Below are 25,607 nucleotides of genomic sequence, written 5' to 3'. Positions count from 1 at the left end.
TTACTGGTGGGCCCTAGGCACCCCAGTCCGACACTGATCGTCCCTAAGAAGGACACCAGGTATGTTGACTATTCGTTTCCCAAGTATAGTCAGATTTTAATTTTGGACCACAGGGACGCTTCAAGGCCCAAAACAGGCGGGTCCCTATTGGTCGGTGATTTGTATCGGTGATTGTGAGCCAAAACCAAGGTATAATGGAACTATCTGCACCTGTTCTGTGTTTTTGGCTCGCACCTGTTTTTGGCTCCCAATAACTGATGGAAATCACTGACCAAACACTGACTGCGTGAACTAACCCTTAGGCCTCATGCACACGACCGTATGTATTTTTCAGTCAGCGAAAAACGGATTCGCAAAAAATATGGATGACATCAGTGTGCATTCCGTATTTTGCAGAACGGAACAGCCGGCCCCTAATAGAACAGTCCTATCCTTCTCCGGACAATAATTGGAGATGTTCTATTTTTTTGCGGAACGGAAATACGGACATACGGAAACAGAATGCACACGGAGTACCTTCCGTTTTTTTTTGCTGCCGACCCATTGGAATGAATGGTTCAGTTTACGGCTGCTTTATTCTTTTATCCTACCTTAATTGATGCATTCGATAATGATTGTGGTCTTATGCTTTGGCATCTCCCGTCCTAGAGGGAAGCGTAGGGTGTCTATGAATACACACAAAAAGAAATATTATGCAAGATAAATTGAAGGTATTTTTTTCTGTATTTTAAATAAAAAATAAACAGTTAGCAATAATTATATGTTAACATGACAGATGTTTTTTCAGTGTATCTTTTCTTGCATTTTTTATCAATTATTTTTTTTTTTAACCAATGGGCATTTACTTCAATACAAAACTGCATTTTCATTGGTTTGGCGCAGATCCGTGAAAAAGCAAACAAGCAGAAAACACGCAAAAAATGCTTGTACAGGTACTGAGCGTTTGTCTTTCTTACGTTTCCCATTCATTCCAAAGGGAGATTCAGCGCGGATTCCACACCACGATAGGGCAAAAAAATAAAATAAATGTCGCTTCCCATTGAAATGAATGGAAGAGAAACGAGCGAAAATCAGCCACAAACATCTCTGTGTAAACTGGTCCTTGCATTTATTAATCTCTATATACATATGTATTACACTGGACATATTTACATCATACATTGTCTGTGCTAATATTCATTGTACCTTAGGGTGTACTTTGAACACTTGGATTCTTGTGACCTGATGCATATTGTTTGCACACATCCATACATAGGATACAATGTTGTTTTTACAGAAGAGGAAATTTCTGAAATAGTTAACTACAATTCCTTCAAAATCAGTTCAATATGGTACATAAAGCGGCAGGAGGCATGTTTAGCAAATGGAACACTACCCACTCTTCTCCGCCAATAGGAGCAGGGAGATAGGTCCAACACCCATTTTTTTGGGACTATTTCATGGACGGATGTTACCTAGTCTGCGATTCCTCCTGTCAGCTGTGTTAGATTTCTGAGAGACAAAAGAATCCCTCATCCCTGCGGAAGTTTAACCTGACCGGTACGGGTAACCTGATATTACAATAAAATCATTGATGATGAATTAATGAAAAGTATCTATTTAACAATTATTTATAACATTCCATATATAATTTTTAGGACTTTTTTTGTTGTTGTTGTATTTTGCTGTTCTTGAAATTGAAGTTTACCTAAATATAGTTTTAATCTTTTTCTGTTCTTTAATGTTACCTAATTATGGAAAAAAATTATTGCTGTTCGTAACAATTCTAAATTTTATTTTTTGGCACTGTGTATTTATTTATTTTTTTGTACCATGAACTGTATTAATAACCACTCCATTGTGGTTTTTCTGATATCCTTCTGAGATAACAATGTCTTTACTCGTTAAAAAATATGTTAATGTTTAATATTATTATCCTTATTACATGCGCAGTGCTTTTACATAACTATTAACTTTAATATTTTAAAATGAGTTTACTTTCGCTCTATAATATATTTCAAATTAAAATGGTAAATGTAGGCAAATATATATATATATATGCAAATAGTTGCTTAATATGATACACGTTTTATGATGAAACTTCATATTTTATACCGAGTTATTATAAGCAGTAATTAAAATAAGTTTCATTATTATTATTTTTCATTAGAAAAAATTGCTAATTAAAAGGAATGAATATATAAAAACTTTTTTTATTATAATTTTAATAAATAATATATATATATATAAATGAATTATATATAATGAATTATATATAAATATATAAATAAATTATATAATTTATATATAATTTATATAAATTTATATAAATTATATATAAATTAATTATATATGACATTTATAATTCCACAGTATCTTTAGTACATACCTATTAAAAAGATATAATCATTTTGCTACCTGTAGTAATTTTAATTACTACTGTGATTTTATGGTCTTTTTAAGGATGGTTTCATGCATACTTATTTTTGTCATTTGTTATTTTGTTTATACTCCAGATGTTACTTTAAAGCTGTTCTTATGGGGTTTTTTTTGCATTGTGATAGGTTTGTTTATCATTTTTAGCATTTCTTACCTAACACACAGTGTTCTGGGTACAGCATTTTTATCTGCTGTTTTTCCTTCAGGAATTGAAGTTGAAAAACACTAGAAAAAAAAGAGCCGATTAAAAAAAAAAACTAGAAAAAAGGGAAGAAATGCATGTGCTTCATGCATGTGCTTCTTTTAACAAAAACCCCCCACAAAAACTGTGAAGAAAACATTATGCTCTTAACATTATTCTCTTACTTTTGTAGAAAATGCAGACAGATTCCTACGTGATCCAGATGAATGGCTCTCCTGTCCACCCTAGAGTCCTTGATGTTCATGTCAATATTCAGAGACCTAATGGCATCGAGAAGATGAAAAACCGAAAGCCAAGATGGGCTGTGAGAGCATCGGAGATGTCAAAGAAGACGTTCAATCCTATAAGAGCCATTGTGGACACTATGAAAGCCAGACCTAATCCTGATAAGCCAATGATTGCCTTATCTATAGGTCAGTATCTGAGTGATCTTCCGCTGTTCTTCTGATATGGTCTTGGCGGCAGCAATTATTGCAGAATAGGAGCTATGTGATCACCATTAACATGATAACCACAAGAAAACTTTTATTCTAGGTGACCCCACAGTATTTGGAAACCTGCCTACTAATGATGAAGTCGCTCGAGCTATGAAAGATGCAATTGACTCTCAAAAGTATAATGGCTATGCTCCAAGTATAGGTAAGCCTCAAGACCACTGATTATTGGCTAGTAATATATTATCCAGAATTTTTATACTTTAATAACTGAGTAAAATTGTCCCAAACATGTTTAAAGATAACTGTAGAGTCATCAATGTCGTAGATTCCAGAGTAACACTAGTCATTGGCATCATATAATCCAGAAGAACAGAATGATATAGAATCCAGACTAGCAGCGTCATCACTATTGAAGAAGCCAGGAGAATAGTAAAGTCAAATCCAGGAACAATAAAATCACTAGCCAAAAATCAAGAATAGTTGCCATTACAGAATCCAGAAGAACAAAAGTCATTGATATAGAATCCAGACTAGCAGCATCATCACTACTGTACAAGCCTGAAAAGTAGTCATCACAAGCCTAGAATCAAGAATAGTTTCCATCTCCTCTTATCACCTCTTCCCACAATCGCCTCCAAGATTTCTCCCGCGCATTCCCCACACTCTGGAACTCGCTACCCCGACATATCAGACTCACCTACATTGGAATCCTTCAAAAGAAACCTGAAAACCCACCTCTTCAGAGAAGCCTACAACCAGTGACCCTGCTGCCTCTATACCGCCATGACTCGCTTCACCCGCACCTAATGTGTCCTTCTTCCATACCATGTAGATTGTAAGCCCTCACGGGCAGGGCCCTCTCTCCTTCTGTACCAGTCTGTAACTCGTCTTGTTCATGCTTAGTGCAATTGTCTGTATTATGTATGTATACCTCTTCTCATATGTACAGCGCTATGGAATGAATGGCGCTTTAATAATAAATAATAATAATAATCAGTGCATAGAACCCAGAACAGTAGAGTCATCGCAAGTCATCACTGTCATAAAATCCTTAAAAAAAACCTCGTACAATCCAAAAGGACAATAGAATTAAATTGCTTGTTATTTTATGCAATCAACACTATACTTGTCTTGTATTTGCAGGATACCAGTGTAGCCGGGAAGTGATTGCCAAGTACTACACTTGCCCTGAAGCCCCTTTAGAAGCCAAAGTAGGTGTTTGATTGTTGGAAGAACATTAGTTAAAACCTTTATCTATAGAGTTGCTCTAGTTCCGTGCCATAATTACAATTATTCCTCGTTTAGGATGTCATCCTCACAAGTGGCTGCAGCCAGGCTATCGAGTTGGCTCTTGCGGTTTTGGCCAATCCTGGACAGAACATATTGGTGCCATGTCCCGGATTCTCTCTCTACAAAACGCTGGCTTTGTCCCTGGGGATAGAAGTGAAACTGTACAATTTGATAGTAAGTACACATTTTATTGGAGAACTCTATAGTCTAAGAACTGATAACTTGGCCAACATAACATTAGTCCAAGGGAGAAAGAGAGAACTACAAAGTCCGTACTATTTGATAAACCAGACACATATTACTAGTCCTTGAGTCCTTACCTTATCTCAAGATGTTAAAACTGTTAGATTTAGGTCATCGTTTGCGATACCCACTGCATAGCCATCAAATTTTGGCATATTCAAAGGTGCAACTCGAAGCTCCTGGGCCCCTACCCACCACCTACCATGTACCATTTATAATACTGGTGTCTTATGTGTGGGTCCACAGTGTGATTGCTATCACTACCTATTCCGTGGGCGTCTTCAAGTACCTAATATTACAAAAGCCAATTTCAAAGATGAGTAGTCATTTCTTTTTGGCAAAAAAATTACTTTTAGATAGTTTCAATCAGTAATTTTAGGCAATATTCATATGGTTGCTAGGAAAGTAGAACTAAATATTGATTCGGTATGTTGCATTTCTAGCCTGAGAAGTCCTGGGAGATTGATTTGAAACAGATGGAATCTCTGGTGGATGAGAAAACAGCCTGTATCATCATCAACAACCCATCCAACCCCTGCGGCTCGGTGTTCAGCAAGAAACATTTGCAAAAAATCCTTGCCGGTTAGTAGACCGGGTGATGACTGAATCCTATGTACTGTCTGTCATATATACCTTGAGCATAGCCATAGGGAATAAACTAGAAAACCACTAATGTATATCAATGGATAGATTCAAAACAGGGCACAAGATGTCTACCAGCGAAAGTGACCCTCCAGTTCAAGAAAAAAAAAAATTTATGGACTGGTGAACGAATAAAACACTTGCATGGTGCCCTTTATATCTGCAGATCTACCGATTCCCGGGCTCCTCTTCTACCATCCAAGATGGTCGCACTGCTTCTCAGATTACCTGATGCATACTGTGCATTTGGTAGTCCAAGACACTTCCTGCTGGACAAACAGGACGTGTAGAAATCTGAGTCTCACTTCCTTCTGGGATTCGGGTCCCCACCTATCCCTTGGTTGAACTTTTTTTTTTTGTAACTATGTCTTTGACTACCGATGCACAGAATGCATCAGGTAGTCTGCCTGGGCAGCCATCTTGAAGGACACAAGGTGAGCCTGGGAATTGGTGGATCTGCAGCTGAAAAGATGAAACGCAAGTCACCAAGTGTTTTTCTCGTTCCCCCATTAATGTCACTTTAATGGTGGGACTGTGAATGGTGGTTGTGGAAATGATATAGACATCATAAGCCTCCCCTTCTCTTATGTCATATATAGGAGAGGGCTGGTAACTTTGTACACTAAATTCTGCAGTCAATTAATATATTAACTGCAGATTTTAACGTGCAAAGATCCCACCTGCCTTATATATTTAGTAGGTTGGAGTAGGGGCAAAAAAAACTCTGCAGGGATGCGTCTAAGCTTTCATTTGACCATCTCCCAAAGACTTATTATAAAATGCACCACATACTTGACTAATACAGTACCACTTCATTAAGTTGTCACATCTCTTCCTGCAGTGGCCTCCAGGCAATGTGTGCCCATCTTGGCCGATGAAATATATGGCGACATGGTGAGTTTATCTGAAGTTTATTTGTCTTAATGTATACCATTATTATTCTCTCTGGTATACTACTTTATGCGGAAATCGGCACTGCCTGCTTCGAACACCTGCCGATCTTTTGGTGGGCTTCTGCTTTCAAACGGCAGCCAATCAGACCAAGTCCGAGCTGTAGTGTAAATCATTGCGAGGTGGGAGCAGAGGCTTCTGCCTCTGCTGATAGTCTGACTTCACGTTTGGTTAGTGACTCTTTCAGGACCCCTTACCTAATGTTAAGTTCACCCCTTCTTCTCACTTAGATGTTATAATGATTTTGCAGTTGTGTGCATTCCTTTGAGGGTTTTTGTTTTTTTTATTTGGCCACAATGTTCATTATTTGGTCTCCTAAACAGTTACAGATGTTTTTTGCACATAACAGAGTCATCCTCCCCTTCCCCGTACATAAGAGTAATGCTCTCATTTTTTGGAATAACCAAAAATAATATAATGAAATACAAACTGTAGATGGCAACAAAACAGCATCATAAGGAAATTATTATAGTAAAAATTTACAATATCCAACTGTGTGCGAATCTGATGTCTATTATAACGATGATTTAGTTAGTGACCTGCTAAATGTTTAGAATTTTTTATTTTAGTTTTTTTAAAGGCAGTACTATTAATATTATTAATTGATAAAATTCAAATGAAAAAAATAATATGAATTATTTTCCTTTAGGTTTTTGAGTATGGGGCATTCCAGGGATTAGCGCCACTGAGTACTAATGTACCAGTCCTGTCCTGTGGTGGTCTCGCTAAACGCTGGTTGGTGCCAGGATGGAGAATGGGGTGGATCCTTATCCACGATCAGAAAGACATTTTTGGAAAGGAGGTGAATAAACGCCACTTTTTAAAATGTATTGGTTTAGTAAAATATTCTTATCATGACTAGTAAAATAAAATTCTTTTAGTCTGGCATCCATGGAATCAAACAAAGTACTGTACTGAAAACCTCCAGGAAGACACTTGAAAAGTAAACCTACTCCTGTTTTTTTCCAGACTCTGAGATAAGATTGAAGAAACTTCCACTTAATACTAATATTACTAAAGGGGTTGTCTGGGTGGTAGATTTTAAAAAAAAGGTCAGAATGGCTTGATAGAAAAAAGTAATACCGATCTTCCCTCCGCTTCCATTCCATCACATCCCAGGTGTCCCCCTCCTACTTTCTTAGGCCCTATTGATACAGTAATATGACTGATCAGCCAATCAGCAAGTCATCACTGTAGCCTGTGACTGGCTGAGAGGTTATGTTTCCAAGTGAAGTGGGTCCATGAAGTAGGAACTGGTGGGGAACCCAAAAACCCAGAACCAGGGGCATAACTACCATAGTGGCAGACCATGCGACTGCTATGGGGTCCAGGGCAAGAGAGGGCCCAGTCTTAGTTGGGATCATCTCCTCTTCTACTGGGGGTGAAAACTTGGTCAGGACTCTACCCTCTAGGAACAACGTTTAGCAAATGAGGCAGTGGAAAAAATGGCCCAAGGGTCACTGAAAGGAGTTTAGGCAGAAACCCTTCTGTCCTGTGTAGGGGTCCTGGTTTGATCCTTGCTATTGGGGCCCTTACTTCTCAACGTACGCCACTGCCCAGATCAGTAGCGCTGGGAGATCGATAAGGTGGTTAATATTTTTTAAGCCATTCTGACCCCATAAACATTTTCACAGCCCCTTTTAAGGAGACTATTTTAAGAAGACCATTTTAGGGAGGCCTTTTCAAGTGGATGGAACACAAAACAGTTATCATTTCTAATTATAAGACAAAACAGTGGCCATTTAGGAATACCTGACGATCGGATCATTGTAAAAGAGCAGCATTTTAAAACAAAATGAAGAACAGCCATCAATGTATAGAAATGGTGTGCAATGATAATACAAAAGTTCATTTACATTCAGCCTATATCTAATATTAATCACATTGCGTTTCAGATCCGAGAAGGACTTGTGAGACTCAGTCAAAGGATCCTCGGCCCATGTACCATTGTCCAGGGAGCTCTCGATCACATAATAAAAAGGACACCTCAGCATTTTTATGAAAACACTATAAACTTCATTAAGGTAAGTCTTCATGAAGACTGGGCTTCACTTCTAACCCTTAGCCACTTGTGGTAGTAAAATGGTGGTAGACATTCACTGGTGGTGGACCTTCATAAATATGGGTATTGTAACTACGGTAATGCTCTATTTCCAGGAAATAAAAACGTTCTTACCTAGAAATCCATCAGTGGCCATATTTCTTTCTTTTGTTTCTAGAGGTGTGAGTAGTTGAAGGGCAGTTATTTCTCTTTCTTAGCGTGCATGGCCACAAAATGACCTTAATGCTTAATAATGATGTTCTTGAGATCAGGAACTTCCTTGAATAGAGGGTCATAGAATTGATATTGACAAAAAAAAATTGTAACGTCATCTATGTACCGTATCCTGAACAAGACAAACAAAAATTCTCAGATCTAAATCTACTGTGCTAAAGCCACCATCATTTTTTGTCCAAGAAACCTCCTTTCCATCCACTTTCGGTGCTGCTTGAGGAATACCAACAAAGCCATTAAAGAAATCCCATAGTTGAGTGCTCAGGCCTTAGCAAAGCTAAGCTTAAAATGATGTGCCTTAATCCTTAAATGGGGTTTTCTCAAAATAGGTCAGCAATATCTGATCAGTGGTGGACCGAGTCCCATCACCTCCGCCGATCAGCTGTTTGAAGAAGCCGCATAAGTGAGCGCTGTGGCCTCTTCACAGCATACCAAGCACAGTGCTATACATTGTATAGCGACTGTGCTTGGTACTGCAGTCCATACCCTTTCACTTGAGTGGGAATGAGCTTCACATGTGCCATCTGACCGATGAACATGACCTACGAAGAGGCAGCAGTGCTCACTGGATAGCCGCAGCCTCCTATATCAGCTGATTGTCGGAGGTTCCCGGCAGTCCGACTCCTACCGATCTGATATTAATGACCTGTCCTGAGGATAGGTCATTAATATTCTACTCCTGGAAAACCCATTTAAATCAAATCGGCCAAATTGACAAATTAGCAAATATCCAAATTGTCCAGCTATCCAACTGGTTGGTTTTTGGAGCACTAGCAATTATAACACCCCTTAATATATTGAGTAAGTTAGATGTTGTCAGTTTAGTCTTTGGTAAATAGGTCAGTGTTTAAAGAACAAATTACGTAATGTCGGGTTGTTGCGTCAAAGATTCAGGTCATGGCTTTAGCACTGGTCTTATCTGATACAATATTGCTCCCTCTACTCTTTACTTTGGCTTCACATTGTTCCGAGTCAACTATTTTCTGGACGATCCACTGAAATCCATTCTTGCTTTGTGTACTTTTTGCAGTCTAATGCTGACCTATGCTACAGTACCCTCTCTTCGGTCCCTGGACTTTGCCCTATTCGACCAGCAGGAGCCATGTACTTGATGGTAAGCAATAGATCGGCCAGACAACCATGTGGTCGAAAATTCTGTAAACTTTTGACCTAGAACCTTTGATCTAGGACAGATCTGCGCAACAAACAGCTTTTAAAACCGCCCATAGTTAGCTGACATCTACTTGGTTAGAAGACATCTACTTGGTTAGAAGACATCTACTTGGTTAGAAGACATCTACTTGGTTTTATTCCTTTAAGTGCTACAGAGAAACGCAGTTTTGTAGAACACGTGTCCCAGTTTTCTACTTCTCATCACCATAGGACATTTAGTGGACCCATTGGATCCATACCAGACCAATACCACCAGCAGTAAACATGACTGTGATCAATGGTATCCCTATGGTCTTACATATTTATGGAAATAATTTTTATATTATACTATCTTCCTTCATATATTCTAACCTTTCAAGAGACATGATATTTAAATATGAATATAAACCCCCCAAGACATCGATACTACAGACGTCATTGTAATGCAATGTGCGTGTTCTAGGGGCACACTCACACGTAGTCAATGGGTTTATGAAAAAGTTTTAAATGACTGGCTGCGTTAGGTCAACCATGCCATACACTTGCATTTTAGCCAACAACGTCCAAAGAAATCCAAAGTGACAGATCCCAGACGATATTTAGCTTATGTGTATGGACGGATTAACGCTAAAAAATTTAGTAACTAATGTGATCACAACTCTACCATATCTCTGTACACAATAGAAATACATATCTATGTTATGGCCTGAGCTATGGAGAACCTGTCTAGGCACAAGCCACCATTAAAATGACTAATATACCTATTATACATGTGGAAGCGGGCTGACAACACAACATCCTAGTAATATCAATGGTTCCAATGAAATTATTCAGAAATAGTAGTCAAAGTATTGTTCTTCTCCTTCTGTAGGTCGGCATTGATATGGAACATTTTCCCGAATTTGAGAGCGATGTGGATTTTACAGAACGAATGATCTCCGAGCAGTCAGTCTTCTGCCTCCCTGCTACAGTAAGTCTTCATGCTTGTTATGCTCCAGGCTGCACAGGTTTGCAATGTGGGTTAAACGCAACACCTAAGGCATGAATGTTCTTTAGCATCCAATACTTTATAGCTGCAGTACTCCCATTGATCCTCATGTCTCGTACTCAACAGAACTACAACGTAGTAAAATTCTGCAACCTATCCCCAAAAAAAGAATTATTTCCTATAGAAATATATTGCTATTCTTAATACAGTCTCCAGGTGGCAACTCATTCATTCAGCACAGCGCCACCTGGTAACTTTGTTGTGTTCTTTTACTGGCATAGATCAAATTTACTATATCTATGTTGGAAAGAACGCTATGGGGCGATAAATCTTTACTAGGAAAGCTGCAAAACCTTGGTTGGTGATTGTTATTCCTAATGTTCTCGACAGTGTTTTGAATATCCCAACTACTTCCGGGTAGTCCTCACGGTTCCCGAGGAGATGATGGTTGAGGCCTGCCGACGCATCCATGAATTCTGCTCAGAGCATTATCAAGGCGGAGAAGTCACACAGGAACTGGAATGTGACAAATGAGCAACAAGCCAGGATTTTCAAGGCATGAAATCCCTTAATAACTCCACTACTGCGTTCCAGGCACCGAAATGGTCACCTTACTTCCAGCTATACTCCATGTCCAGCCATATATTATGTTTTATTTACGGTTTTTGTACTTTCCACATTTTGGGTGGCAATGGGGGGAAGGCAATAAAAAGAAAAGCGATGTCCCACCCTTGCCATTACAATCTCCTGCAATCATAAATAATACTGTATTTGCATCATATAATATTATATACTATGTGACTGTAGTATGTTTTATAAGACATACTCTAAATGCATGCAGTCTACTCTATATCTATATCTATTGTAAATTAAAAAAAGTAAGTTATTTTTGAGTTTTTTGTATGAATAAAGATGTTAAACTTGCAATGGTCTATTCGTTATTATGGAGGGTTCCTGGCCCTGCCAAAATTATGGCGCCTTGACTGCAGACATTACAGCGCTACTTCTAGTGTTTCGAGGAACCGTCCACTAGACAATTGACCGTTGGCTTTTATTGGGAGAAACGTAGATGAGACAAGGTTGACTTTTACCTATCTGATTGTATTGTTTTCCTGAAAGATAAGTAGTGCCAAATGTGCATACGAGACGCTCATCTCCCGAAGAATGTCAGTTGATCTATGACCCTTCAACCCAAGGACAAAGAAGGGAACCTGGGCCTTTTTTTTCTAATATTGGCCAAATCACCCCCCAAAAAAAAATATTATTTGGGCCATGGGCTTTGTTGGAGGGTCCATATAGCTCCACCAGGGGCGGATTGGCCACAGAACTTACAGGGAAATTTCCCGGTGGGCCGATGCCGAGGGGGCCACCTGAGCCCTCCTCATGGCCGGCCAGTGAAAGTTTTTGGAGATGTATTTTGTGCTGTTGGTGGCAGTATTTTGTGATGGACTGTGGTATTTGGCTGTATTGGGGTGGTATAATGTGCCGCCATCAATTTGGACCCGACTACAAAACGGTGCCACTTTTAGTATTTTTTTCAGGGCCCAGTCTGTCCCTAAGCTCCACAGCATTTTCACATCCTATTCTACCTGTATATAAATATCTGATGGTTTTATTATACACTTCTTGATTTAGGGATAGAAGTTTTGCTGCTGGGCAGCCCTATTTTTTAGGGCAAAAACTCGGCTTTCCCATGGACCGGATGGGAAGGAAGATGCATCTTGTATCTTCCATAATAAATTCCCTCAGTGCAGACATACACAAGGACACGATTGTAAGGGATGCAGTGATAGCATTGCATGTGGGCCCTGAAGCCCGAGAGGGCCCCTTTGCCACCACGCCAGCAGTATATAAATGGCACATGGTAACCTTCGAGTAGCCTTTTGTTTGCAGTAACAATACAATCTCACCACACGTTTCCCCCAGACCTTAGAAGTCTTTATGCCTGAAAAACTTTCAGATGATTTTGTATGGACTGAGCTCGCCCAGACCAAACAGCTTCTGATGCAACAGCTCGAGAGTACTGGCAGAAAGATTAAAAACGAGGATTAGAAGCATCTTAGAAATCAGCACATGTGGTGTTCCTCAAGTAATGTGGTCCAAGTATTAATATAAAAAGGGAAACAAATACAAGTGTTATGTTCACATATGGATGCCTTTTTCTCAAGATGTTCCTATAATTCAGGAAGGGGCGCACAGAGGGGAGAGGGGACCTCTACTCCTATACTATTCCACCACTGAAAACCATTTTATAGTAGACAGGTTTTTATACACAGTACATAATAAGCTGCGTAACTTTATAAATATATTGCATTACTGATCCCAAAGTGATCCTGAGTTACATCCTGTATTATACTCCAGAGCTGCACTCACTATTCTGCTGGTGGAGTCACTGTATACATACATTACTTCTCCTGTACTGATCCTGGGTTACATCCTGTATTATACTCCAGAGCTGCACTCACTATTCTGCTAGTGCAGTCACTGTGTACATACATTACTTATCCTGTACTGATTCTGAGTTACATCCTGTATTATACTCCAGAGCTGCACTCACTATTCTGCTGGCGCAGTCACTGTGTACATACATTACTTATCCTGTACTGATCCTGAGTTACATCCTGTATTATACTCCAGAGCTGCACTCACTATTCTGCTGGTGCAGTCACTGTGTACATACATTACTTATCCTGTACTGATCCTAAGTTACATCCTGTATTATACTCCAGAGATGCACTCACTATTCTGCTGGTGAAGTCACTGTGTACATACATTACTTATCCTGTACTGATCCTGAGTTACATCCTGTATTATACTCCAGAGCTGCACTCACTATTCTGCTGGTGAAGTCACTGTGTACATACATTACATTACTTATCCTGTACTGATCCTGAGTTACATCCTGTATTATACTCCAGAGCTGCACTCACTATTCTGCTGGTGCAGTCACTGTGTACATACATTACTTATGCTGTACTGATCCTGAGTTGCATCCTGTATTAGGGTCCATTCACACGTCCGCAATTTCGTTCTGCATTTTGCGGAACGGAATTGCGGACCCATTAATTTCTATGGGGCAGCACGATGTGCTGCCCGAACACGGAATTGCGGACCCGCACTTCCGGGTCCGTAATTCCGTTCCCGAAAACGGGAATAGGCATATTCTATTAGTGCTGGCAATGTGCGGTCCGCAAAATGCGGAACGCACATTGTCTCTGTCTGTGTTTTGCAAAACATGTTGCGTACATGTAAATGGACCCTTATACTCCAGAGCTGCACTAACTATTCTGCTGGTGCAGTCACTGTGTACATACATTACTTATCCTGTACTGATCCTGAGTTACATCCTGTATTATACTCCAGAGCTGCACTCACTATTCTGCTGGTGGAGTCACTGTGTACATACATTACTTATCCTGTACTGATCCTGAGTTACATCCTGTATTATACTCCAGAGCTGCACTCACTATTCTGCTGGTGGAGTCACTGTGTACATACATTACTTATCCTGTACTGATCCTGAGTTACATCCTGTATTATACTCCAGAGCTGCACTCACTATTCTGCTGGTGCAGTCACTGTGTACATACATTACTTATCCTGTACTGATCCTGAGTTACATCCTGTATTATACTCCAGAGCTGCACTCACTATTCTGCTGGTGGAGTCACTGTGTACATACATTACTTATCCTGTACTGATCCTGAGTTACATCCTGTATTATACTCCAGAGCTGCACTCACTATTCTGCTGGTGGAGTCACTGTGTACATACATTAATTATCCTGTACTGATCCTGAGTTACATCCTGTATTATACTCCAGAGCTGCACTCACTATTCTGCTGGTGCAGTCACTGTGTACATACATTACTTATCCTGTACTGATCCTGAGTTACATCCTGTATTATACTCCAGAGCTGTACTCACTATTCTGCTGGTGGAGTCACTGTGTACATACATTACTTATCCTGTACTGATCCTGAGTTACATCCTGTATTATACTCCAGAGCTGCACTCACTATTCTGCTGGTGGAGTCACTGTGTACATACATTACTTATCCTGTACTGATCCTGAGTTACATCCTGTATTATACTCCAGAGCTGCACTCACTATTCTGCTGGTGGAGTCACTGTGTACATACATTACTTATCCTGTACTGATCCTGAGTTACATCCTGTATTATACTCCAGAGCTGCACTCACTATTCTGCTGGTGCAGTCACTGTGTACATACATTACTTATCCTGTACTGATCCTGAGTTACATCCTGTATTATACTCCAGAGCTGTACTCACTATTCTGCTGGTGGAGTCACTGTGTACATACATTACTTATCCTGTACTGATCCTGAGTTACATCCTGTATTATACTCCAGAGCTGCACTCACTATTCTGCTGGTGGAGTCACTGTGTACATACATTACTTATCCTGTACTGATCCTGAGTTACATCCTGTATTATACTCCAGAGCTGCACTCACTATTCTGCTGGTGGAGTCACTGTGTACATACATTACTTATCCTGTACTGATCCTGAGTTACATCCTGTATTATACTCCAGAGCTGCACTCACTATTCTGCTGGTGCAGTCACTGTGTACATACATTACTTATCCTGTACTGATCCTGAGTTATATACTGTATTATACTTATAATTCCCTACATCAGATTACTATTCAGTTGCAAGAAAAAGTATGTGAACCCTTGGATTTAATAACTGGTTAAACCTCCTTTGGCAGCAATAACTTCAACCAAACGTTTCCTGTAGTTGCAGATCAGACGTGCTCAACGGTCAGGAGTAATTCTTGACCATTCCTCTTTACAGAACTGTTTCAGTTCAGCAATATTCTTGGGATGTCTGGTGTGAATCGCTTTCTTGAGGTCATGCCACAGCATCTCAATCGGGTTGAGGTCAGGACTCTGACTGGGCCACTCCAGAAGGCGTATTTTCTTCTCTTTAAGGGAGCATTCACACGACCGTGTTTTTCTTCCGCGTCCGTTCCTTGTCCGTTCCGCAATTTTTGTGGACAATGCCCGGACCCATTCATTTCTATGGGTCTGCAAAAATTGCGGAATGCCTTTCATTGTCATCCGTGTGCTGTCCGTTCCATGTGTCTGTTGTTTTTATTTTAGAACATGTCCTATACTTGGCTGCAAATGGCGGTCCGTGGCCCCATAGAAAGTCATTGGGTCTGTAAAAAACGGATAGCACATGGAAATGCATCCATATGTCCTCCGTTTTTTGCGGACCCCTGGACTGAAAACATTCTAGGAAGTCCCATTTCAGTTTTTTGCGGACCGCGAAAAATGGATGACACATTATATGGACTTACGGAATGGAAACGGAAAGATAACTGAAGACATATGGAACACACGGATCCATGATTTGCGGACCGCAAAACCAACACGGTCGTGTGAATGCTCCCTAAGCCATTCTGTTGTTGATTTACTTCTATGCTTTGGGTCGTTGTCCATCTTCTGTTGAGCTTCAGCTGGTGGACAGATGGCCTTAAGTTCTCCAGCAAAATGTCTTGATAAACTTGGGAAATCATTTTTCCTTCGATGATAGCAATCCGTCCAGGCCCTGACTCAGCAAAGCAGCCCCAAACCATGATGCCCCCACCACCATACTTCACAGTTGGGATGAGGTTTTGATGTTGGTGTGCTGTGCCTCTTTTTCTCCACACATAGTGTTGTGTGTTTCTTCCAAACAACTCAACTTTGGTTTCATCTGTCCACAGAATATTTTGCCAGTACTGCTGTGGAACATCCAGGTGCTCTTGTGCAAACTGTAATTATTTTTTTTGGACAGCAGTGGCTTCCTCTGTGGTATCCTCCCATGAAATCCATTCTTGTTTAGTGCTTTACGTATTGTAGATTCGCTAACAGGGATGTTAGCATATGCCAGAGACTTGTATAAGTCTTTAGCTGACACTCTAGGATTCTTCTTCACCTCATTGAGCAGTCTGCGCTGTGCTCTTGCAGTCATCTTTACAGGACGGCCATTCCTAGGGAGAGTAGCAGCAGTGCTGAACTTTCTCCATTTATAGACAATTTGTCTTACTGTGGACTGATGAACAGCAAGGCTTTTGGAGATACTTTTATAACCCTTTCCAGCTTTATGCAAGTCAACAATTCTTAATTGTAGGTCTTCTGAGAGCCCTTTTGTGCGAGGCATCATTCACATCAGGCAATGCTTTTTGTGAACCAACACCTCAAATCTCATCTCATTGATTGGACTCCAGTTGGCTGACACCTCACTCCAATTAGCTCTTGGAGATGTCATTAGTCTAGGGGTTCACATACTTTTTCCACCTGCACTGTGAATGTTTACATGGTGTGTTCAATAAAAACATGGTAACATTTAATTCTTTGTGTGTTATTTGTTTAAGCAGACTGTGATTGTCTGTTGTTGTGACTTAGATGAAGATCAGATCACATTTTATGACCAATTTGTGCAGAAATCCATATCATTCCAAAGGGTTCACATACTTTTTCTTGCAACTGCATATATGACACTTCCAAGGGCGACAGAGTCAACATGGGCTCAGTACCTACTCCTCCCCAATATTCACAGGCAAAGAATATATTTTTCCAGGTGCCCATGCCCCTAGCATCTCCATAAGTTTGCTTTTTGCTTGGCTTTTCAGGCTGCAAATAAACCAGAAAAAGTACTGATCAGACATCATGCGAGCAAGAAATGCAGGGAGATTTTAGCAGTGAAAGCCGCCCGGGCTGTGACACGTCAACTGGATGCATCATAGGCTCTAATCAATGGTGGTCCAGGTGCCAGGACCCCCATAGATTCATAGAGCAGGCCCATTAATGGAGACAGTGTGGAGCTTGTGGAAAGAGAATTACACAGTGATGCTGCTCTTGTCAGCAAGGGCAGCGGAGGGTTGAATCTGGAGGTTGGTCATGTGGACGGGCAAACCTCAAGTTTTATGTAGGGTGTAGAGGGTTTTGATTTTGTTGGAGGCAGTGACCAAGAACAGATGGCTATGACAGGGCAGGCTTGCAGGAAAAACAAGTACAATAGAAATTTTCCAGAATCGTAGTCTGGATGTGTTGCGTAATAAGAGCTAAGTCTGGGACAATACAGTTCCTGGAGATTGATTATATAGTGGGGTAAAATTACAGTCATTACAATGTAACTCTGATAGGATGGATTAACTATGATGTTCAAGAATTTCGCAACACAAGGTGAACAGAAAGTCTCCAAATTACTGAACAAATAAGCTGGCATTCCTTCTTTTCTTCCCTTCACACTACACCATCTGCGTCATGTGTGAGCAAACAGTGTGCTGGTCCGAAACTGGCCGTGGTCGGGGGACAACAGCTCCACGTGATCAGAGGAACAGACAGGAGACTGCATTACAGCAAAGGAAATAGAGAGACCATGTAAAAATGGTAAAAGGGTATGCCCACCCAAAACATTGTATTCTACAAATACAATATACAGTTACAACCTCACTTAAAAGCGTTGTCCCATTGTAAGCGCATTGCATGACCTATCTAGCGCTCTTGGGCGTAGCTAAAGGCTCATGGTCCCTGGGCCCCCTTCCCTCAGTGCTTTGTGGTCAGGGGCAGGGAAGCACATTGCCTTCATGTTGCCTGAGGCTAAAATTGAAACGGCACCCCCCCTTCCCCCATGCCAAATTCTTGACCCTAATCCCTTCCCCACAGCCAGAGGTGTAACTTGACCAGCATGCACTTTCTAATATACCAGTGTCTTCTTATGCACCACAAGGGTCTTTGGGCCCCCTCAGGCTCCTGCTACCTCTGCACCCCCTATAGTTATGCCCCTGCTAGCGCTCATCCTGTATTGTACTCCAGAGCTGCATTCACAATTCTGCTAGGTTGTCAATAAAACTTGTTATTCATGAGTAAGAGCAAGTCAGATGCTGTTGTGCCTGTGGCTTGGTACGCACACTTGATATCATATACAACCGAATTGGCATTAGTCAGATGCTTCTGCACATGCCCAACTGTTAAGACAGGCGTCATATTGGAATAGGGCATGCTTCCCTTAAAAGGGGTCATCCAGGCTGCAGATATTTAAATTGTCCTTAAAAGGGTTTTTCCAAATTTTTCTTTACTGATGACCTATTCTCAGGAAATGCACACCACACTTTTCTGATTTTTATTTGTCCAAAATTTTAAAAACCATGTATCCTTGTCACGGCTGAGGGTGGGGGAAACCCTTAGCCGTGCTGTGTCAATAATAAAGGGTAGCTGCTGGGCCAGGACAGGAAACAGGGAGCAGGTCACCTCCTATAGTGTCCCTAAATCTGACCCTGACTCCTAGCTGTATGAGCCAACCCTGATGGTAGGAGGGCTCATACTCCGGAACCTAGGGTCCCTACTAGCCCTCAGGATAGCCCTGGAACTAGGAGCAGGGTAAGACAACCTGTTCCTCTTAGGCACGGATGAACAGGAGTCTCACTGGACAGGCTGCAAGGAATGGGGAACATATACAGCAGATAGCAATGGCAGGTAGTGAAACTAGTACAACACACACAGACTGGAACCCGTGCAGAAGTGCTAATGTCCACACCAAACACAAAAGGACACAGCACACACACAAAGCACATGATGAGTAGATGTCTGTGCGCTCATTTCTTTTCAAATACACTGCTCTGTTCCTCCGCTGTGTCCCTCGTTCTCTTTTGCTGCCCTGTATGCTAATTAATAACACCGGTACCGGGAGGAGGAGAAGGCCATGTTTCTCAAGGGGTGTCTCCTTCTCCCCTTCTGTAACGCGCTCCGCTGCGATTGGGCAGCTCACAGTCAGGGAGAAGGAGATGCCCCCAGAGAAAAGATGCCGTCTACTCCTCCCTGTACCAATGCTATTTATTAGCCTACAGGGTGGCAGAAGAGAACGAAGGGGCAGAGCACCGCAATGGAGCAGCTGATCTATAAAAAAAAATTGCCAATATCATTATCATTAAGGAGTTCCTTCACAAGTTCTTCTCAGCGCCTCTGTAGTAAAAAGATGTTGTCTATGTAACGCCACCACTCCACAACATTTCTAAAGTGGCATGGCACATAGACAAAATATCAATCAAGCACCATCATGTAAACTGATTGCATATATGGGTGTTATGTTTGACCCCATGGCAATCCCATGCCCTAAGCAAGCCCAACAAACCCTCCTTGTACTTCACCACGTGTAATATAGAACCGCACCTACAAAATTGGGCAAAAACAATACACACTGTGGCTATGCAAACACCAACCAAAGACACACACTGCAAAGCAATATAATTTTTTTTTTACTTTTTATTAACTCATGATTAAAAAAAGAAGCAACAATCGATAAAAGGTGGCAATCACCTGCAAGAAGGGAGCTGCTTCTGGTACTAATTACATGTTGACACAAAGAAATGCCTCACAAATATATTGCGATATATATTTAGAACCAATACAAAGTACCACAACATAAAACACCTTGGGAAAAAAAACGCTATACGGAACAAAAGTGATGAAATAAGATAGTTCAGATAAATACAGACCACAAGGCTGGCTCCAACCCCCAAGGATAGGTCATCAATATTAAAATCCTGGAAAACCCCTTTAAGACATAGGGAACATGTTCAAACTCAGCAAAGTTTCACCATCAATTTCAATATCCCTTAAATTCTTTAAAGGGGTTGTCCAGTAACTTTTTAGCTGTATTTGCCGCCCATCCTCCAGCAGTACCTGTCAAGTGCCTTGAAAAAGTATTCGGAACCCTTGAACTATGTTTATTTATGTTACACTCACAAACCTAAATGTTTTTTATTGTGATTTTATGTGATAGACCACCACAAAGAAGTACGTATGTGTGAAGTGTGACCCACTGCCTTCAGTATTCACCTAATTAGTAAATAGAGTCCACATGTGTGTAATTTATTCTCAGAACATCTACAGCTGTTCTGTGAAGGCTTCAGAGTTTTGTTAGTGTACATTAGTGATCAAACAACTTAAAAAAAACAACAACAAAGGAACACACCAGACAGGTCATGGATAAAGTTGTTGAGAAGTGTAAAGCAGGGTTAGGTTATAAAAAAATATCACAGTCTCTAAACATCTCACGGAGAACTGTTCAATTAATTATCCAAAAATGGCACAACTGCAAACCTACCAAGATATGGCCGTCCACCTAAACTGACAGCCCAGGTAAGGACTGGAAGCAGCCAAAAAGCCCATGGTCACTCTGGAGGACCTGCAGAGATCCACAGCTCAGGTGGGAGAATCTGTCCACAGGACAACTATTAGTCGTGTACCCAACAAATCTGGCCTTTATGGAGAGTGGCAAGAAGAAAGCCATAAGAAGTCCCACAAGCCACAAGCCATGTAGGGGACACAGCAAATATGTGGAAGAAGGTGCTATGGCTCTATTTACCTGCTCACTGCCACTCCATTCCAGATTTGTGGCCACTGGGATGTCTTCACTGTTTCATTTGTATATACCTTCATCACTCAAGTGTAAATTGTGTCTATAATTACGACAGTTTCCTCAAGGTCATCAGGTAATTTTAATCTTTGGCATGTTGCTCTTACTCGGTTTGGCAGCAATCTGGCACAAAAGATAGCCTAACCCAGGGCATGGAGTTTCATGGATCTCCTTGTTTTCATTCTTTAATCCCAGTCCTAGGATCTGGATTTAGCTGCATGTGAATCCCCAGGTTGCGGCCTCCAGGATAGTCCTCAATAGGCTGTCAGGCTGAAAAACTGGTTGGTAGTATTAGTCAAACAAGTCTGGGGCGGTAAACAGGCCCAGGACCAGAGTCAGGACCAGTAATCGTTATCAGGAGACAGGGTCATGTTCAAGTCAGAGGACAGACAAATCAGGTCAAGTGCAGTCAAGATAAAACCAAGTCAAACATGGAAAGAAATTACACAAATAACAGGAGCACATGTTGGGAGAAACACCAGCAGGCTTCACTAAAAAGTAACTACTGTACCTACAGGTGATGGGCTCAGAGTACTTGGACATTTGCTGTAGTGCAGTATTATTACTCGCACTCAGCTCTAAGTGTGACCATGACTGTTTGCTGCTCAATTTTATCACATAAAAATTTAATCAGAAAACCAAGTTTTCAACCTAATGCATCTGAAAAAAAAAAATTCTGTAGGTCCAAGTGAAAATGGAACTAGTCTGGAACGTTCAGTTGTGTGGCAGTATTTATTTATTTATTTTATGCACTTATATAGCGCTACTATATTCCGCAGCGCTTTACAGACATTAGCATCCAACTGTCCCCAATGGGGATCACAATCTGAGGTATGAAGACATATTGACCACAAGATTCTATAAAATGAATTCTTTTTTGAAACTTCCGTCCTACATTGTTCACTATCTGGCCAGCTTACAGGATTAACGAGATTTTTGTTGCTTCATTCGTTTACCTTGTGCCTTTTTATTACTATTACGCTACCACTTGTAAACTTGGAGCTTCCATTCTAGTAAAAAAACGGAGTCAACAAAACTAAGTACATCTTGTATTTTTAACCCCTTAAGGACTCAGGGCGTACCGGTATGTCCTAACTTTAAATCGCGATTGCGGCGCGGCGGGGGTTAATCGCAACATGATGTCCGCTCAAATCATTTTGAATTGACCTGCGGTTTGTGGCTTTTACCTTATCCGGTGGGCGGCGGTACCATCGGGTCCCCATGCGGCTGTAGGGGGGACCCGATGGCATGGAAGGCAGCGCAATGTCTAAGGAAGGCATCGCGCTGCCTTCCGGTGACGAGCCTGTGAGATCCAGCCCCCTGGACCTCACAGGCCGGAAGCTGTATGAGTAATATACACAGTATTACTCATACAGCCAATGCATTCCAATACAGAAGTATTGGAATGCATTGTAAAAGGGATTAGACCCCCAAAAGTTGAAGTCACAAAGTGGGACAAAAAATAAAGTAAAAAAAAAGTTGAAAAAATAAAGTTTCCCCCCCCAAAAAATTAAAAGTTTCAAGTAAAAATAAACAAAAACGTCATTTCCCCCAAATAAAGTTAAAAAAAATAGGTAAAAAATAGGGAGGAAAAAAAAGTATACATATTAGGTATCGCTGTGTCCGTATCGACCGGCTCTATAAAAATATCACATGATCTAACCCCTCAGATAAACACCGTAAAAAATAAAAAATAAAAACTGTGCTAAATAAACCATTTTTTGTCACCTTACATCACAAAAAGTGTAATAGCAAGCGATCAAAAAATCATATGCACCCCAAAATAGTGCCAAAAAAAACATCATCTCATCCCGCAAAAATCATACCCTACCCAAAGTAATCGCCCAAAAACTGAAAAAATGATGGCTCTCAGACTATGGAAACACTAAAACATGATTTTTTTTGTTTCAAAAAAGAAATCATTGTGTAAAACTTACATAAATAAAAAAAGTATACATATTAAGTATCGCCGCATCCGTGAAAACCTGGTCTATAAAAATATCACATGATCTAACCTGTCAGATGAATGTTGTAAATAACAAAAAATAAAAACTGTGCCAAAACAGCTATTTCTTGTTACCTTGCCTCACAAAAAGTGTAATATAGAGCAACCAAAAATCATATGTACCCATAAATAGTACCAACAAAACTGCCACCCTATCCCGTAGTTTCTAAAATGGGGTCACTTTTTTGGAGTTTCTACTTTAGGGGTGCATCAGGGGGGCTTCAAATGGGACATGGTGTCAAAAAAAACAGTCCAGCAAAATCTGCCTTCCAAAAACCGTATGGCATTCCTTTCCTTCTGCGCCCTGCCGTGTGCCCGTACAGCGGTTTACGACCACATATGGGGTGTTTCTGTAAACTACAGAATCAGGGCCATAAATATTGAGTTTTGTTTGGCTGTTAACCCTTGCTTTGTTACTGGGAAAAATGGATTAAAATGGAAAATTTGCCAAAAAATTGAAATTCTGAAATTTCATCTCTATTTGCCAATAACTCTTGTGGAACACCTAAAGGGTTAACGACGTTTGTAAAATCAGTTTTGAATACCTTGAGGGGTGTAGTTTCTTAGATGGGGTCACTTTTTTGGAGTTTCTACTCTAGGGGTGCATCAGGGGGGGGCTTCAAATGGGACATGGTGTCAAAAAAAACAGTCAAGCAAAACCTGCCTTCCAAAAACCGTATGGCATTCCTTTCCTTCTGCGCCCTGCCGTGTGCCCGTACAGCAGTTTACGACCACATATGGGGTGTTTCTGTAAACTACAGAATCAGGGCCATAAATATTGAGTTTTGTTTGGCTGTTAACCCTTGCTTTGTAACTGGAAAAAAATTATTAAAATGGAAAATCTGCCAAAAACTGTGAAATTATGAAATTGTATCTCTATTTTCCATTAATTCTTGTAGAACACCTAAAGGGTTAATGATGTTTGTAAAATCAGTTTTGAATACCTTGAGGGGTGGTTTCTATTATGTAAGCCTCGCAAAGTGACTTCAGACCTGAACTGGTCCCTAAAAATTGGGTTTTTGAAAATTTCTGAAAAATTTCAAGATTTGCTTCTAAACTTCTAAGCCTTTTAACATCCCCAAAAAATAAAATATCATTCCCAAAATGATCCAAACATGAAGTAGACATATGGGGAATGTAAAGTAATAACTATTTTTGGAGGTATTACTATCTATTATAAAAGTAGAGTAATTGAAACTAAAAAATTTGCAATTTTTTACAAATTTTTGGTAAATTTGGTATTTTTTTATAAATAAAAATGAATTTTTTGGACTTCATTTTACCAGTGTCATGAAGTACAATATATGACGAAAAAACTATCTCAGAATGGCCTGGATAAGTAAAAGCGTTTTAAAGTTATCAGCACTTAAAGTGACACTGGTCAGATTTGCAAAAAATGCCCTTAAAGTCCTTAAGGTGAAATAGGGCTGAGTCCTTAAGGGGTTAATCACAAAGGGCACTTTCCCTTTTCTTTTCTACAAGTTTTTATTTTTTTGGAGTTTCAGCAAATGTAATAATAAAAGCTATATTTTATATGTAAAAAGGCCAAAAACAGAATCATTATAGCATTGCGCTATTGGAATAAATTCTATGAAATGAGATTCCGGGCCATTTTGAGTCTTTGTGGTAGAAATAGAATTTCTTTTACCATCATGCTGCCAATTGTAGACTTTTCCGGACCTCTCAGTTGCGCGGCAACTTTAATCTCTTAGGCTGGGTTCACAAACATTAGTTGCGTGAATCAAGTTGTTTTAAGCCTGAGCTGAGCACAATTGATAATATTTTTGTGCATTTTGTACACCAGTCCAGTGTCCATAGATGGAGATGGTTGGAAGGAAAAGGGCTGCATGCTGCATTTTTACGTTCCAAAGGCAGGAGACATCTGGCATTATTACTGATGCACTGGATGACATCAGTTTTCCTACCACACTAGAGGGCAAAAAAACAACAGATGGTTGGATAGCCTTAGGGCCCTTTTACATGGGTCGAAGCACGGGGCGAAGGACATTGCCCGTTCGTTAAGCTTTATATTTGGCAATCATCCCCTCTGCGTGGAGATGATCGTCACTATGATCGTTCATTCCCATACAGATTCATTGTTCATCGTTCATAGAAACCTTCATTCCCGATCGTTAGTCTCATCAAATTCCTACCCAAATTTCTTAAAAAAAGATCCGACCATCTGTATATTTTTACCATTTCTGTGACGAAAAAGTAGCCATCTGTACATTGATCTTTTTCACGTCTTTCTGTAGGAAATCAATATTTACAAGCCTCGCATCAAACAGAAACTCCTTTGAAATCTGTGCAGATCGTGTGAAAAAATTCTGCCTTCTATGACAGAAATGAGGAGGTCCGTTCTGATGCCACGTGGAGAACATGATACCTCATAGAAACTGAAGAATGTTGGCAGAAAAAGACACATCGTCCATCTAGTCTGCCCCTATGTTACTTCCTTACACAGGTTTATCCCAGGCAGGTGAAACTTCTCTTACTGGCATTTTCCAACCACATCTGCTGGAAGTTCCGAGCATCTACTACTCACAGAGTAAAATAACATTTCCTGACA

General features: G+C 40.4%; 1 protein-coding gene across 1 annotated transcript; it reads left to right on the top strand.

The window, feature by feature from the left end:
• Positions 1–1,193: 1,193 nt before the first annotated feature.
• TAT (tyrosine aminotransferase) lies at positions 1,194–11,525 on the top strand. The gene is made up of 12 exons (XM_040409126.1): positions 1,194–1,539; positions 2,793–3,033; positions 3,155–3,259; positions 4,201–4,268; positions 4,363–4,521; positions 5,034–5,172; positions 6,074–6,126; positions 6,833–6,985; positions 8,079–8,207; positions 9,489–9,572; positions 10,482–10,580; positions 10,989–11,525. The coding sequence occupies exons 2-12, from the start codon at positions 2,796–2,798 to the stop codon at positions 11,130–11,132; spliced, it is 1,371 nt and encodes a 456-aa protein (XP_040265060.1). The 5' UTR covers positions 1,194–1,539; positions 2,793–2,795; the 3' UTR covers positions 11,133–11,525.
• The last annotated feature ends 14,082 nt before the right edge of the window (positions 11,526–25,607 follow it).

This window comes from Bufo bufo, chromosome 10 (genome assembly GCF_905171765.1).
Source record: "Bufo bufo chromosome 10, aBufBuf1.1, whole genome shotgun sequence".
Lineage (NCBI taxonomy): Eukaryota > Metazoa > Chordata > Amphibia > Anura > Bufonidae > Bufo > Bufo bufo.
This window is presented reverse-complemented; position numbering and strand designations above follow the sequence as displayed.

What these genes read in the sequence shown, in the direction of transcription:
- TAT (XM_040409126.1), top strand. Translation starts at nt 2,796, where the DNA reads ATGCAGACAGATTCCTACGTGATCCAGATGAATGGCTCTCCTGTCCAC. An exon ending in AAGCCCCTTTAGAAGCCAAA is followed by an intron (nt 4,269 to 4,362) that starts GTAGGTGTTTGA and finishes TTCCTCGTTTAG; the next exon opens with GATGTCATCCTCACAAGTGG. An exon ending in TCTTCTGCCTCCCTGCTACA is followed by an intron (nt 10,581 to 10,988) that starts GTAAGTCTTCAT and finishes TGTTCTCGACAG; the next exon opens with TGTTTTGAATATCCCAACTA.